Genomic DNA, 14,070 nt, shown 5'->3' on the forward strand with positions numbered 1-14,070 from the left:
TCTATAATTAAATTTACTATTTTTACTATTTTAATTAATATTATTTATAATAATATTATTTAATTAAATTATTAAAGAGATTTTTTTATTATTTATATATAAAATATTATATTTCTATAAAAGTTATAAAGTTAGAAAAATAATTAATAGTTAGTAATAATCTCTAATAATATTAATTAAATAGATATAATAAATATATATTTAAATTTAATACTAATAACCTCTAATTCTCTATATATAGAAGAGTAATTTATTTATCTAGTAGTACTTTACGAATATATTAGAAATATCTAAAAAAATAAAGAGAGTATCTATAGTATAACTTACTAGTAATATATATTAATAGTAGAAAGATATCTAAAAGAAGTAATAATATATCTATTATTACTTATTTAATATATCTAATTAGATTAAAATATATTAGCTCTATTCAGATATTATCGGGCTACGGAAGATAGTAGTGCCGCAAAACATACTTTATCCGGTATGGGAGCTTCCGAGATGCCACGTTTCTTTGCTAAAGAGCCGCACCTTTCGCCCGTTTGGACTCGGTTTGTCCAGCCATCGGCTCGGGCCGAAAGACGCTTGCTTCTGGCGGAAGTGGTTGTTGTGCGTTACTACCACGCAGAGCTGAGTCTATTGCAGGGCCTAACAGAGGGGTGGTGAAGTAGGCGGGGCCAGTGATATTCTTGGACTTGGTGATGGAGAGACACTCTGCCTTGGCCCAAGTCCTGAGCGCCCTTTGTATAGGGGTGAAGGAGCCATTGCTGGTGGCTATGAAACCAAAGATATGATCAGCGTCATATCCTGCCTGGCATAGTTGCATGGCTACGCTTGATGTCTTGACCTCTGGCTCTAATACACTGTCTCCTAGCGCCTTAAGAGCAAATGAGCCGACCCCTTCATTTTGCAACCCTTTGCCAATATAGAGGCCAACGGCGGCTTGGTTCGAGTAGCCAAACAGTAGCACTGTTTTGTTTGGGTATCCGTACCCATTTACCAGATAGTGGCGCAACTGCATAGACAGTGAATGGATACTGGAGGAAGCAAGCTTGCCGCCATCCTCGGGCCACCACCCTATTTCATAAGGAGCATCTTCGCAAATGGACTGCCCTTTTACCGCCATCGATTCGGGTACGTTATCCCAGTCAGAGCCATGGGATGTGCAGGCATAGATTCGATGAAAAGCGTTTTCATCATCAACCTCGTCATACAGGTTAAAATGATAAAATTGGGGTTCCTGGCAGGATTGGATCCGGTTGAGGTTAGGGTACACAGACCAGTCGGAAGGGGCTGACCCCGAGATACTGCAACGAGCCGGACATGAGCTTCTCCTGTCGTAGTGCGAGCTGGCTGATAATGCGTTTGCCCGCACAATGAGCCCGCTGGCAAATAGACCAAGGCCTAATGCCCCAAGAGCTACGGAGAGCATCGGTAGAACAAAAGGAATGAGGTGTAACGAGTGCAGTGGGTGAAATTTAATGCAAAATGAAAAATTGTATGTCTCGAGCACTGGTTATATATTTTTACCTTCAGCAGTCGAACTCATGTCCACCTCTACCGCCCCTGAATTGGAAAATTTATCCTTGATATTATTTCGACGCCCTTGAAGCTTAGAATGGAACACAGTATATGCATGCTATCATATGAATGTCACTGTGCAGTGCTGAACTTATTCCTGCACACCGTTGCTTCATACCACGCTCCAGGGTATTTATACCCAATAAAAAAATCGATACAAAGATTACAATAATAATACAGGTTTCACATAGAGCTAGATAGATATGCAGGTCGTCTCGTCATGAATATTACTCCGTACTGGTGATGTACATACTTACTCCCAGCCTCCCGGGTTAGCCGTGAACTGTATCATGCGCACAAAACCTGTGGGCCAACCCCTGTAAATTTACGTACAGGTCTAAAGTGTCATTGATCGCGAACAGGGGGAATTAGCTTTATTTGGAAGTACGCTGGAGTCAGTAATGCCTATAAATAGAGTGTGTCGGAATTACGCCAGGAAGATGAGCCAACCAAGTGTAGCTGCGAACAACCCTGCCACTGAGACTAAAAACTGCTCTACGTGGTGTGCTGAGTTCGCCGTCTCAACACCAGGCGGGCAGGCCACAGTTGGAGTCACTGCCGATAGACATGCGCTAGATTGAATGGCATATGAAATACTCGATGCCGCACTAGAGTCTATCTTGACTCCACAGGGATTTGCAGTTGGCGTTACGGTCGAAAGCAATGGGCATGCAGACTGACTTCCCCAATAGCTGTCAGACCAGGGGACATCTAGTATCCCCGTGATATTCATGGTATCGGCTTGTGACTCAGCGCAGGCGCCATCTTGCGTCGCAGCAACGAGATCTGGCTGTTTAGCCCCGTGTGTCGTAGTAAAGTAAACGGAATTGCTCATGATAACGGTCTCAAGGTGTAAAGGCTTTTGCGGACCTGGGTCCTCTGGGTCTGCCTCCGTGGGTTGGGAGCAGTTAAGTGCACGCAATGTCCAGGTAAACAGCCATGTGCCCTCCGTGTTGTTAAGCTTGGTGGTCCAGGCATATGGGAAATGATTCCTGCTGCCTGAATAGTTGGTGTACTTCAAATCACTAATCCCATACAATGGCTTTGTTTTGATATATGGGACCTGTTCGAGAGTGTAATCAAATTTCAGTAGGAGAGACTTTGCAACGCGGAAGTTCTGAATAGCAAAGACCATCGGCATGAGGGAGATAGGGGCGTAGGTCTCATTGCGCGGAAAGATTAGGTCTACTTCCACGGTCTGCGGAGATGTAGGGGTTGGTGTGTCCACGGCCCAACTGCAGACTATCAGAAGCAGCCAGCCAACAAAATGGAATCCACGGTAGAAATCAGCCATTTTTGTTTGACAGCTAATGGGGGTGGGAGGACCTAAGGGACAATGAAGAAGAGAGAACTAGGGGAGAGAGAGAAAATGCTCTGCACCGACATGGGTACTTATATTAGTGGCAGTTAAATAGTTGCTGCTCGGATGTATTCCGTATCCGCTTTTTTCTCAGCTAAGGGCTTCTGTCTCTGTGTCAGGGGAGATGATGTTAGTTTGTGGCAGGGGTGGTTAGGAATTGATAACTTGTTACTCCATAATAGGGGCAAGAGAGTTTAAGTTGAGTGCATGGGTCGTTTACAACTCGCGCTGTCGTTAAGGGACTTCTAACAGAATGTCAAGGGTAAGGCGCATGTACCCCTGTCGTTGCGCTGAAATTAACGAATAGGAGATACTTATAATGTTGGTTCAAAGAAGGCAGGGGCAAGGAGCAAGGAGCACCCCGCTTATATTTGTATCTGGATGCTTGACTTTCAGTAAAACTCCCATATATAGCTGCCTCCACTGGTCAATATCGTTCAGTAAACATTGGAAAGTAAGTTTGAGTCAGTTAACGCCGGGCCGCCGCCTTGGCGTTAACTAACTTAAGTTAGTTAGTTTGGACCCGACCAGCTGGTTCAGACTTAACTAACTTAGTTAGTGAATTAGTTAGCTTCGACGATCACCAGGTTCTTTCGACCAAGCACCCCACCTAGATGTGATGGGAGTAGGGATTCATTCCATAAGTAGATATAACGCAATAACAATCCAGTGCCAAAAAAGACCCTCATAGGTTACATTGGAGTAGTATACCCTGTAACTAAATGGCCGTTTATAGGAAGACTGGGTGATTACTCCTGGTTACAACTGGTCCCTCAACGCGCCCTTGGATCCACGTAGTTTTACATAATCAATCATGCTTTCGCTGTGAGCAGAATGCATATTTCAAAAATCAGCAACATCTTTCCTTTCGATCTACCTGTGAAACACATCAAAATCCTTTCCGTACTTACATGAGTTATTCAACACAATATTCTAAACAAAATGTCAACTATAACTAACTAAAGCTGCAACAAGTGCAAGTAGCTAATGATGATTGGCTACACGGGAATGAATGAATCTGTACCTTGTAATTGATGACGATGAGGATCTTGCTAAGGGGGTATATGTACATGAAATTTCTGATGATGTAGGTCAATAGCTGACTAACTTAGCCTTGTATATCTGACAAAACATACCTAATTAGCCATAACTAGCTATTTAGTCTAGGCAGACGCACCGAAGCATGAGTTTGTTGACAAACCTTCTAAGCTTCTCGTTTCAGGGACAACTTACAAGGTGAGCATCGTAGTCGTTACTACCGAACTCAGATCACAGCGTCCAGAGCAATGATGTACATTAAACCTAGTCCATAGTTTATAGTGTCTGAGTTTGGCCATGCTTGATTCCCAGGTACAATACAATGTGACATCGGGTAGGAAAAGGCAAATGACCAGCTTCTATTCCGACCTATATAAGAGTGAAGTTTAGTATGTGCAAAATCTACCACAAAATATAAGTACTAATATAAGAGCGACGTCCTTTCTAATAGTTCTGCGAAGAAAAGTCTTAGGCTACCCCATTCTTTTCGAACAAAAAACCAGAATTAACGAAGACAAAAGAAGGGGGGTAATAACTTGGAAGGTGGAAATCATTATGGATGAACGTGAGAATGCAATATGTAGCATAAGTAACAGCGGGAAATGGACAAAAGAAGAGAAAAATTGGTGAAAGGGTAAGGGGGATCTAGGAAAATTCTACTGCCTAAGTGGAAACAGTGTCCTTTTCCTCTCCCAGGTCGGATTGAGCCCGATAGCCATCAAACTCAACTCCCGAAATGAACACGCCGCTCAAGGACTCAATGAGAGCCACAAATATGCATAGCGCACTCGATATGCAAAAATGGCTGATCGTAGTGCCAATATCAAGCCAGCTCCCTTCATCACGAACCATAAAGAAGAAATTCATTGTCATCACGTCACTGATGCACATGACGATCATAAACAGAGCTGACGGCGCAACGTGCAGTCTGCGGTTGAGAATGCCGAAGGTTGCACTCAGTAAAGCGAAGGGGACGAGGATTTTGAGGATGAGTAATGCGCCCTGAGAGAAAGGGTTGAAAACGGGGATGAGGCGCGAGACGCTGTCGAGGGAGAAAGAAGATATACTGGCTATGTTACCGGTGCTGAAGAAACCGGATTGAAGAAGGAAGAGGAAAAAAAGGGCAATGCGGGCGTCAGAGATGTTAAGAGGCCGATATGTGGAAGTGTTGGTATTCGGTGTAACCGGTTTGAAGCCTGGGGACGTAGGTCTAGGGGTATCTTCTCGGGAGAGAGTTGGTTTGGTGGGTATTGAGGGCAATGTATGCTTGTAGATGCTATATTCAAGTCGGACCCAGCTGACTAGAGTTGCAAAGTACACGACGTAGAAAATTCCTTCGTAGGAGATTGTGAGGACGATGAAGGTGGGTGAGAAGGTGAGGAACAGGAGTATCAGACGGTGGAAGTAGTGTCCTGTTGGGAAGAGCTTGTGTAGTATCGGTAAGATAAAAGATGATACTAGGATATGTTAGATTGGGAATCATAAGAAGCCATGTCGAGGATGACTTACCCATTGCAATCCAACCCGTGACTTGGTTACCAAGAGGTAATCCCGCTCTCTCTTGGAGAGATGCAATGCTGGAGCGAGTAACAATGATAGAGAGAAGTATAAGGCCAATCTAGCACCTAGTAAGTATGCGTGAAACGCAGGCCTCAATTTTATAGAATCATACCTGAGCCCCCATCACAATACGTGACCCGATGTTAAAGGTGCTTCCCGAACGAGTTCCTATTTTCGAGGATGAAAGGATAGATTCCTCGAATATCAAGTAGAGCATTCCAGTGGCAAACATGAGAATACCTCCGCAGGTACTAAATCAGGAAAGTTAGCAACTGGAAGTCATTCTTTCGTTCGAAACTGAAAAAGCTTACACAGTATCTGCATCGTCTTGTTTACCGACAGGTAAAAGGGTAAATATGCTCATACAGATACAGCTGATGGTCCATGCTGCTGAGAGTAGCTTATTCTTGTTCAAAAAGTCGAATCCGTATAGAGCGGGCCATACGGAACCAAGCAGGTAACAATATGTGTATATCTCTCTGTTGAAATATGATTGAACCTAGCGTCCATTAGTAAACACACCATTCATCGACAGCGGAGTGCACTCACAAGTCCCTGTAAAACCCCGATATATAGACTAGCTTGTAACAGAAACATGGCATATCCTGTGAACGACTTAACGTGGCCTAGGAGTATCTTTCGCCCAGCACCAAGGGCCGCACGGCGAGCAAACACTTCCTCCCAGAAGAAAACTGGGAAGAATGCATATGCATAATACCGCCACGTCGACTGCTGAACCCATAGAAGAGAGTATAGAACCATGAGCACAGACGAAAAGAACATGAAGCTGGGGACGGATCGGTCAGGTTCCGGAGACGTTGGCAGAACATGCAGGTCTATCACCGTGACCAAGGCATATGCGATCCAGCCTAAGTATCCCGCTGTTACAATGGCGCGGAGGAACAACCAGTCATATGTCTGTAGGTAACGCAACCCTTCCAATGCATCCTGGAACAGCCTTCTAGATTGAAGGATTGATTCCTCGTATTTGCGGGTCGAGATCAACTTACGGATGGCAGCTAATTGAGCCTCCGGTGAGCGCTGTGGTTGTGTAAAAGACGAATACCCCTGATACTTGATAGTAGTAGCTTTCTTTTGTTCCTCCTTGACACGATACATTTCAAGGACGGCCTGGGTATTGGCGAGGGCAGCTTTGGCTTTTTCCTTTGGAGTGGCATCTAAGTAGGAGAGTGGGAGTTCTCCTACAGAGTTGACGGGAAAGTCTAGGCCGACCAGGTAAGCCATTAGAGCAGCCACATCGGCCTGAGCAACGTCATGTCTCTTGATATCGTTTAGGTGCCAGTCTGAGGAGAAACCGTCCTCATGTCCAGGTGCAACAACACCTTTCTTAGACTTCACTGGTTTAGCTACTCCAGAACCCCAGGCAATAAGGGGTGTACGGGTATTATCTGGATGACCGTCACCATGACTGCCCCAGTCGCTCATACCGTGGTCGGCAGTAAAGACAAAGGCGGTTTCCTTGTCGCCATAGAAATCCTCTATCAACTCAGTGATCTCGCGAACGCCTTGGTCGACAATCTGGATATTATGTAGGTATTCCTTTGAGTACGGACGGTAGAAGTGCCCGGTCGTATCCAAGCCAAGGAGATGTAAAAAGAACACAACCTTATCGTCTCTGAGCTGTGCATCGAGCTCCTTGTCCTCTTTTGCAGCTGCAAACATTTCCTTAACACGGTCAAATACCCAGATATCCAAAAATGTAGCATCCCGAGTGAAATCCTCTGCCTCTTCACTGTACATATCAACAGAAACCCGGCCAGGGACAGCACCCTCCTTGAACATGGGTAAGATATCAGGACTCCCCCAGCTCCAGGTGTGTCTGCTTCGGTTGAACACACTGTCAAAATTGACAGGATTCAGCTTCCACCCTGTTGTCACAGCCGAAACATCTTCATATAAGCCTGCAATCAGAGCAACATGGCCCGGTCTTGACTCAGTCGGTACTCGAGTATGCGATACTCCGAAGGTGCCATGCTCCAGGACGCGTGAACGGAGGAACGGCGCAAGTGGTTTGGGCGTCAAATCGGGTTCTGGACAGGTTATATTGTCCTCGCTATCCTTCGAGCACCCGGTCTTTGGAGGGGAAGGGTCCGGGAAGTATTGGAATGCCTTGTCTGCGCGCAGACCGTCACCAACAAACAGGACGAGGCGTTTGGCGGGGGCTTTGGCACTGGGAGCGCGTTCGACACCATATTCTCGCATGCCACTTACAATTGGACTGACGAAGTAGATGTCGAAGATCGAGTAGGTGTAGATAAGGTGAAAGAGCACCGCTAGGGCTAGAAACAACCCTGTGCGAGACATGGCGGCACGGCGTTTCTTTCTCTCTCCCCTCCAGTAGCAGCTTCTTCACAGCGTCGGGCAACGGATGAGGGTGCGGAAGAATGTCGAAGCCTTCGATTAAGCAGGCTATGAAGGCAGAGGGAGAGGCCGCAGTCCATCACCAGCGCCGAAGGTGGGAGGGCGTGACTAGCACTAAATATTGAGGCTTAAGGGGCGAAGGACAACAAGGTGTTTGCTGCCCGTCGCTTTCGCTGAAAAATAATGTCCTGATCACGGCTTCTGATTGGATGCTTAGGCACAGAGCTCCCCGGCCCGCGCCAAAAAAAAAGTAAAAATAGCAAAATTTTTAGTTAAGCTTAAGTCGAGGAACGGATGGAGGACCTTTGGAGGACGGTCGCAGAGGGAGACGAGATGGAAAAGACGAAGAGAAGATGAGGCGATGAGGAACTGAGGAACTGAGGGAAATGGCGGTGGATTGAGCTATATATGAGGACGAACTAAGAGTCCGTCAGCTTCTTTGTGAGCCTATCTACTACGCGGCTATAGAATGTAGCTGCGTGCTGCCGCGAGAAAGTGATGTCTACTGAAAGATAGTCGGGGAGTATCTCTAGCAGATCTCGGTCTCTGTTCTCATCCAGCAAGGGAATATAGTGGAACTCCGCTGCTTCCAGGCTGGCAGTTGACCGGTTGTCCATGTTGTGGCTGACACCAAGTTTGAAGTGAAGTGCTACTTCGCAGGTTAGAACGGAGACATGGCAAGACAACGGGGGATGGGAGAGATGGGCCAACATACTTCCATTAAGACCAGTTTGTATACAGTCATACAAGTGGTCTGATTCTCTCTTCTTCACGTCTCGGATAATTAAGCCGGTAAGGTCGCTATACAGGTCTTCCTTGAGCTGGGCCACCTGAGCCGACTCCAAGAGACCATTGGCAGTATCCCTAGTTACAGCTCCTGACCTGACAGCAGAGCCTCTTGCTGTAGCTACTTTCTCCGCGTTAGCAGCAGCATTCCTAGCAGCTGTAAGTTTTGTTTGCAGCGACTTGGCTTCTGTCTGAGCTTTGTTTAAGCCAGACTTCATTTCTTCGAGTTGTTGTCGCAGCTGAGCCACTTCCTCGTTCCGTGATTCAAGTTGCTTCTGCAAATCTCGGGTCTGTTTTGATGCGCTTGACTGCTTTGATAGTTCACTCTTCAGGGAGTTGATCAGTTGCTTAGATGCTACCGATGTTGCTTGTTAGCTTATCACCACGTACGTCATTGAATAAAAGCAGCTTACCTGCGGTGGTCTCCTCATGTTGTTTCCGTATCTTTTCTAGGTTTGAGTTTGCCTCAACTATGCCAATCTCCCGCAAGGCACGGTATTTCCCTTCCATGCTCTCATACTTCTTGGTCATTTCACCCAGTTTCAGCCTGAGAGCAACCTCTCCATCTCCCGTCTCACGACCCTTTGTAGGGCTACCCCACGGTTTTATCCCAGATGGCCTAGATGTCCTGTGCTGGGGCAAGACATTCGTACTTTTCACAGGCGAAGCCCAGTGGACTCCTGAAGGCGTGAATCTTTGTGTTTTGCCGGCGGATATACTAGTCCTGGATGTACTCTTCACAGTTTCCGGCGTTATCTCTACAGGTGGAGAGGGTTCCTTGGCCGCTTGTTTTGCCGTTTGTTTTCCTTTTTGTCCACTAACTGCCGCTGACTTGGTATTTGTAGGTGTATACTCGAATTCCCCGTCCCTTATGGTCTCCGTATCCTTTGCTCTCCCTCGTGTTCGAGTTTTCTCTTGACTCTCTTGGTTCTGAACAGTCTCCGGCGAATCGAGCTCGTCCTCTGAAACCCCTTCTCTCCCTAATGTCTCATTTTCTTCCACAGCACTGTCCACATCGTCAGCTGGCGGCTCTTCCACCACCTTGGTTGTCTTCTTTCGCCCTGCCGCCGCACCACGCTTCTTTGGGCCCACCACCACTTTCGAGCGCGTTTTCCTTGTGGTCTTTGTTGCCGTGGTCGTAGCCTTTGTCGTAGCGGCTTTTGGCCGTCCTTTTTGTCTTTTGGCTGGCGGAGGTTCTATGCTCGCGTTATCATCATCTTCGACGCGACTCAGATCATCGTCCTCTATGTCTCCATTCACCAGCGACGAAAGCTTCGACTCTGCCTTGCGCTTAGGCATTGGATCTATGTAAGCTGTTTTCTTCGATTTAACCGCGCTCGAGGTTATGATTCCAGTAAACAGTAGCCCTAGTATCGTTCAATTATCAACAGCATCCGAACCCCTTCGAGTGTTTTCGTCTGTTTGGCGTTGTTTGGCTGCTGGTGCACGTGATCCTCAGCCACAGCGGAACTTCAGGCCTCGGCGCAAAATGGGCGGAAAGAAGCATCGCAAGCCACAAGTTAGTTAGTCATGGCAACGCAGCAGTTATTGTATCGATCACAAGCAAAGACACTAATATATTTGACACTCTTGAGAAGCTCGTCCGTCTCAGTTTTCAGAAGAGGGCCTGCTGAATACTGCGCCGTGCTGCTACAGAGGGCCCTTTTGCGCGGCGAGCACGTTTGACTGTACCGAACAGACAGATCCTCCTCACCGATGGCCTCCAACGGCGCCCGGCGCTGGCAACAGCTTTTTCAGGAGCTGATTTTGATCGCTGGCACAGTGCGTGCAAACCCTGTTCAGCTAGCCGTTGATGATTGTTACCTGCTGACATGTTTGTTTTTACCAATAGTCTCTCTCAACTTATTTTGTAGTCCGGTTCCTACTATCCAAACTCGAATTGGATCCAGACAGCCAAAAGCGTGAAGAAGCCAAACGCAAGTCTGCCGCGGTCCTCAAACGATTAGACCGGGAAGAAGACTCAGACAATGATTCGTCGGGAAGCGAGAAGAAGAATGGCAAGCGACGGCAACGAAAGGAGAAGCTTGTCTTGACTCAGTATGAGCAAACCATCGCCATGGACGTTGTTGCACCAGAAGATATCCCTGTGACATTCGAAGACATAGGTGGCCTGGACGAAATCATTGAGGAGTTGAAGGAGTCGGTTATATACCCACTTACCATGCCACAACTATACAGAACGACTTCTTCTCTACTCAGCGCGCCTTCCGGAGTTCTGCTTTACGGACCTCCGGGGTGTGGAAAGACCATGCTGGCAAAGGCTCTTGCACATGAAAGCGGAGCATGTTTCATAAACCTACACATCTCAACCTTGACGGAAAAGTGGTACGGGGACTCAAATAAGCTTGTTAATGCTGTGTTTTCACTTGCACGGAAACTAGAACCAAGCATTGTCTTCATTGACGAGATCGATGCCGTCCTGGGAACAAGACGCAGTGGAGAACATGAGGCTAGTGGTATGGTAAAGGCCGAATTTATGACCCACTGGGATGGGCTGACTTCGGCAAACGCCATGGGCCAACCCCAGAGGGTTCTTATACTTGGTGCCACCAACCGGATCCAGGATATTGACGAAGCCATCCTACGACGAATGCCCAAGAAATTCCCTGTCACTCTACCACTGGCAGCCCAGAGACGACGAATCCTTAACATTGTGCTCAAGGATACGAAGTTAGACAAAGACAATTTTGACTTGTCATATCTCGTTAATGTCATGGATGGAATGTCCGGAAGCGACATCAAAGAAGCATGTAGAGATGCAGCTATGGTCCCCGTCAGAGAGCTTATCCGAGAAAAACGAGATGCCGGAGCAATGATACACTCCGTCAACCCCGAAGAGGCACGAGGGGTGAGAACAACCGACTTCTTCAAGAAAGCCGGTGCAGTCAAATCATCAATACACTCAACTACGTCGCTCAGAAAGTCTCTCTCAGAGAAGGACTGGAGCACTGAGTCAGGGCAGGACGAGATGGTCGACGCATCTGCCGTTGTCCCAGTAGCAGAGGGGCTGGACTAGGACTGTGATAATATTATGCATGGACGTCATGAGAGAAAATTGGATGTATAACCATGTGTTATTCAACTGGATATAGGCGTTAACCGTAGATCGGAGGGTTTCTTACACTTATTCCCTTTTTTCATTCTTCTTGTTAAAATATATATATATAGCCACAATAAACAAAATTAATAAGTCTCTTCACTTTCAAACCGTCCATCTCATCAAGTATCATCTCTGCATCGCCCGCTTTGCCCCTATCTCTTCGATACCTTGGAACCTCAGTTGCCGAAGCCGGGGATTACATAATATCTGTGTTCCAGCTTTAGATGACGCGATCGCTTTTGCTGGGGAAAAGTACGAGGAGTCACGGCCAGCCCTCTTGATATCAAAACCACAAGAGGTCCTTGTCTGGCATATTCCTGGCATATATTGACACCTACTATTACTACAGCTGCTTATCATTTTGGACTTTTGTTTCTTTTACCGTCTTGTTTGTTCTCTCTTATAATTGACACCCGTGATGTCCGAATCAGGCCCTCCCCCGCCAGGGGCTATTGCTGCTGCTACAGCCGGCAAGGATGGCAGCGCTGTGAAAAAGGCATTCCCACATGTTGACTTAGCTGGACATGACCTGCCGCCATCACCGGCTCCGTCAAGCCCAAGGGCGGGGAGGAGATATGCCCTGGCAACTGAATTAGTGTATACCGAGGGTAATGACCAGTTCAATGCCAGCAGCGTACCGATATACCAGGTAAGTATCATCACTACGATATCCTCCTACCTTAGTCATGATGGCTATAGTCCTGTTAATATCTGCGTTAATTGCGCTTATTCTGCTGCTTTACTAACCTGCTCTACCATACACAGAGTGCTACATTCAAACAGACATCGGGCGGTGGGGGCGGTGAATACGACTACACACGATCGGGGAACCCTACTAGAACACATCTTGAACGTCACTTGGCTAAGATTATGTCGGCACAGCGAGCACTCGTCGTATCGTCCGGCATGGCGGCGTTGGATGTGATCACGCGACTCCTCAAGCCTGGGGATGAAGTGGTAACGGGAGACGATCTTTATGGAGGGACCAACCGACTTCTCAAATACCTGTCTACCCATGGAGGAATCATTGTACACCATGTCGATACTACCAATCCCGAAAATGTTGAGCAGGTCCTCAACTCCAGGACAGCTATGGTCTTGCTTGAGACTCCTACAAACCCATTGATTAAAATCGTTGATATACGCCGAATCTCCACAGTGACCCATGCTAAAAATCCTGGTGCTTTAGTTGCTGTAGACAACACCATGCTTTCCCCACTGCTGCTTAACCCGCTAGACCTGGGTGCTGATATTGTATATGAGAGTGGAACTAAGTACCTCTCCGGTCACCACGACTTGATGGCAGGTGTCATTGCGGTTAATGACCTAGCACTCGGAGACAAGCTATACTTCCCCATAAATGCCTCTGGGTGCGGTCTGTCACCATTTGATTCATGGCTTCTCCTTCGTGGCGTCAAGACGCTCAAGGTTCGCATGGAACAGCAACAAAATAATGCCCAGCGAATTGCCGAGTTTCTTGAATCACACGGGTTCAGAGTTCGATATCCGGGCCTGAAATCACATCCTCAGTATGACCTCCATTGGACAATGGCTCGAGGAGCTGGCGCTGTTCTTTCGTTTGAGACGGGAGATGTGATGATAAGTGAACGCATCGTCGAAAGTGCAAAGCTATGGGCAATCAGCGTCAGCTTTGGTTGCGTGAACAGTTTAATCAGCATGCCATGCCGTATGAGCCATGCCAGTATCGATGCAAAGACTCGTAAGGAGAGGGCCATGCCCGAAGACCTGATCCGTCTTTGCGTAGGTATTGAAGATGCAGATGATCTAATCGATGATTTGAGAAGAGCTGTAAGCCGTTACCTCCCCTTTTCCACACCCGTTCAAATTACGATGTACTAACAGATCTGTTGGAATAGCTGGTCCAAGCTGGTGCTGTTAATGTCACATTAGAGGGCTTCCAAAACATCAACCAGAGTTCCACAGCCTAATAATCTGACTCTTTTTTTCTTTTTTTTTTCCCTCAACCTCCATCATTTTTTGATTCCCATCCTGCAGGCGTTCCCGGTAAACTGTGTTATAAAACATATCACGACCATATTACTATGGAATGGCGTCCAACCGCCTTCCAACGGAGGAATGTTAAATGTTAAGTGTATATTTATTTCCAAACTGAAAAATTAACTTGGCAGTTAGATTTGCAGCTACTTTGGATGAATAAGTAGCAGGTCACTGCAATCTGTGCGAACTATTTTCGGCTTTTCTGCCTTTGCCCTTTTCAATC

General features: G+C 46.8%; 6 protein-coding genes across 6 annotated transcripts, besides 1 other annotated feature; 2 read left to right on the plus strand and 4 right to left on the minus strand.

The window, feature by feature from the left end:
• Positions 1 to 288: a repeat region (AT_rich region).
• A 229-nt stretch (positions 289 to 517) lies between these two features.
• On the minus strand, positions 518 to 1,126 carry ARB_03537 (uncharacterized protein; the record flags this gene model as incomplete). Its single annotated transcript, XM_003010139.1, has 1 exon — positions 518 to 1,126. The coding sequence occupies one exon, from the start codon at positions 1,124 to 1,126 to the stop codon at positions 518 to 520; it is 609 nt and encodes a 202-aa protein (XP_003010185.1).
• An 882-nt stretch (positions 1,127 to 2,008) lies between these two features.
• On the minus strand, positions 2,009 to 2,875 carry ARB_03538 (uncharacterized protein; the record flags this gene model as incomplete). Its single annotated transcript, XM_003010140.1, has 1 exon — positions 2,009 to 2,875. The coding sequence occupies one exon, from the start codon at positions 2,873 to 2,875 to the stop codon at positions 2,009 to 2,011; it is 867 nt and encodes a 288-aa protein (XP_003010186.1).
• A 1,767-nt stretch (positions 2,876 to 4,642) lies between these two features.
• ARB_03539 (uncharacterized protein) lies at positions 4,643 to 7,864 on the minus strand (the record flags this gene model as incomplete). The annotated part of the gene is made up of 5 exons (XM_003010141.1): positions 4,643 to 5,436; positions 5,489 to 5,597; positions 5,652 to 5,790; positions 5,851 to 6,038; positions 6,089 to 7,864. The coding sequence occupies 5 exons, from the start codon at positions 7,862 to 7,864 to the stop codon at positions 4,643 to 4,645; spliced, it is 3,006 nt and encodes a 1,001-aa protein (XP_003010187.1).
• Positions 7,865 to 8,340: 476 nt separating this feature from the next.
• Positions 8,341 to 10,006, minus strand: ARB_03540 (chromosome segregation protein (Pcs1), putative; the record flags this gene model as incomplete). The annotated part of the gene is made up of 2 exons (XM_003010142.1): positions 8,341 to 9,062; positions 9,121 to 10,006. 2 exons carry the CDS (start codon positions 10,004 to 10,006, stop codon positions 8,341 to 8,343), a joined length of 1,608 nt encoding a protein of 535 aa, XP_003010188.1.
• Positions 10,007 to 10,423: 417 nt separating this feature from the next.
• Positions 10,424 to 11,744, plus strand: ARB_03541 (uncharacterized protein; the record flags this gene model as incomplete). The annotated part of the gene is made up of 2 exons (XM_003010143.1): positions 10,424 to 10,541; positions 10,582 to 11,744. The coding sequence occupies 2 exons, from the start codon at positions 10,424 to 10,426 to the stop codon at positions 11,742 to 11,744; spliced, it is 1,281 nt and encodes a 426-aa protein (XP_003010189.1).
• Positions 11,745 to 12,246: 502 nt separating this feature from the next.
• On the plus strand, positions 12,247 to 13,970 carry ARB_03542 (uncharacterized protein; the record flags this gene model as incomplete). The annotated part of the gene is made up of 3 exons (XM_003010144.1): positions 12,247 to 12,477; positions 12,594 to 13,637; positions 13,740 to 13,970. The coding sequence occupies 3 exons, from the start codon at positions 12,247 to 12,249 to the stop codon at positions 13,968 to 13,970; spliced, it is 1,506 nt and encodes a 501-aa protein (XP_003010190.1).
• Between the last annotated feature and the right edge of the window lie 100 nt (positions 13,971 to 14,070).

The sequence above is a fragment of the Trichophyton benhamiae genome, assembly GCF_000151125.1.
Source record: "Trichophyton benhamiae CBS 112371 chromosome Unknown Abenha-G-c-136h12.r1, whole genome shotgun sequence".
Lineage (NCBI taxonomy): Eukaryota > Fungi > Ascomycota > Eurotiomycetes > Onygenales > Arthrodermataceae > Trichophyton > Trichophyton benhamiae.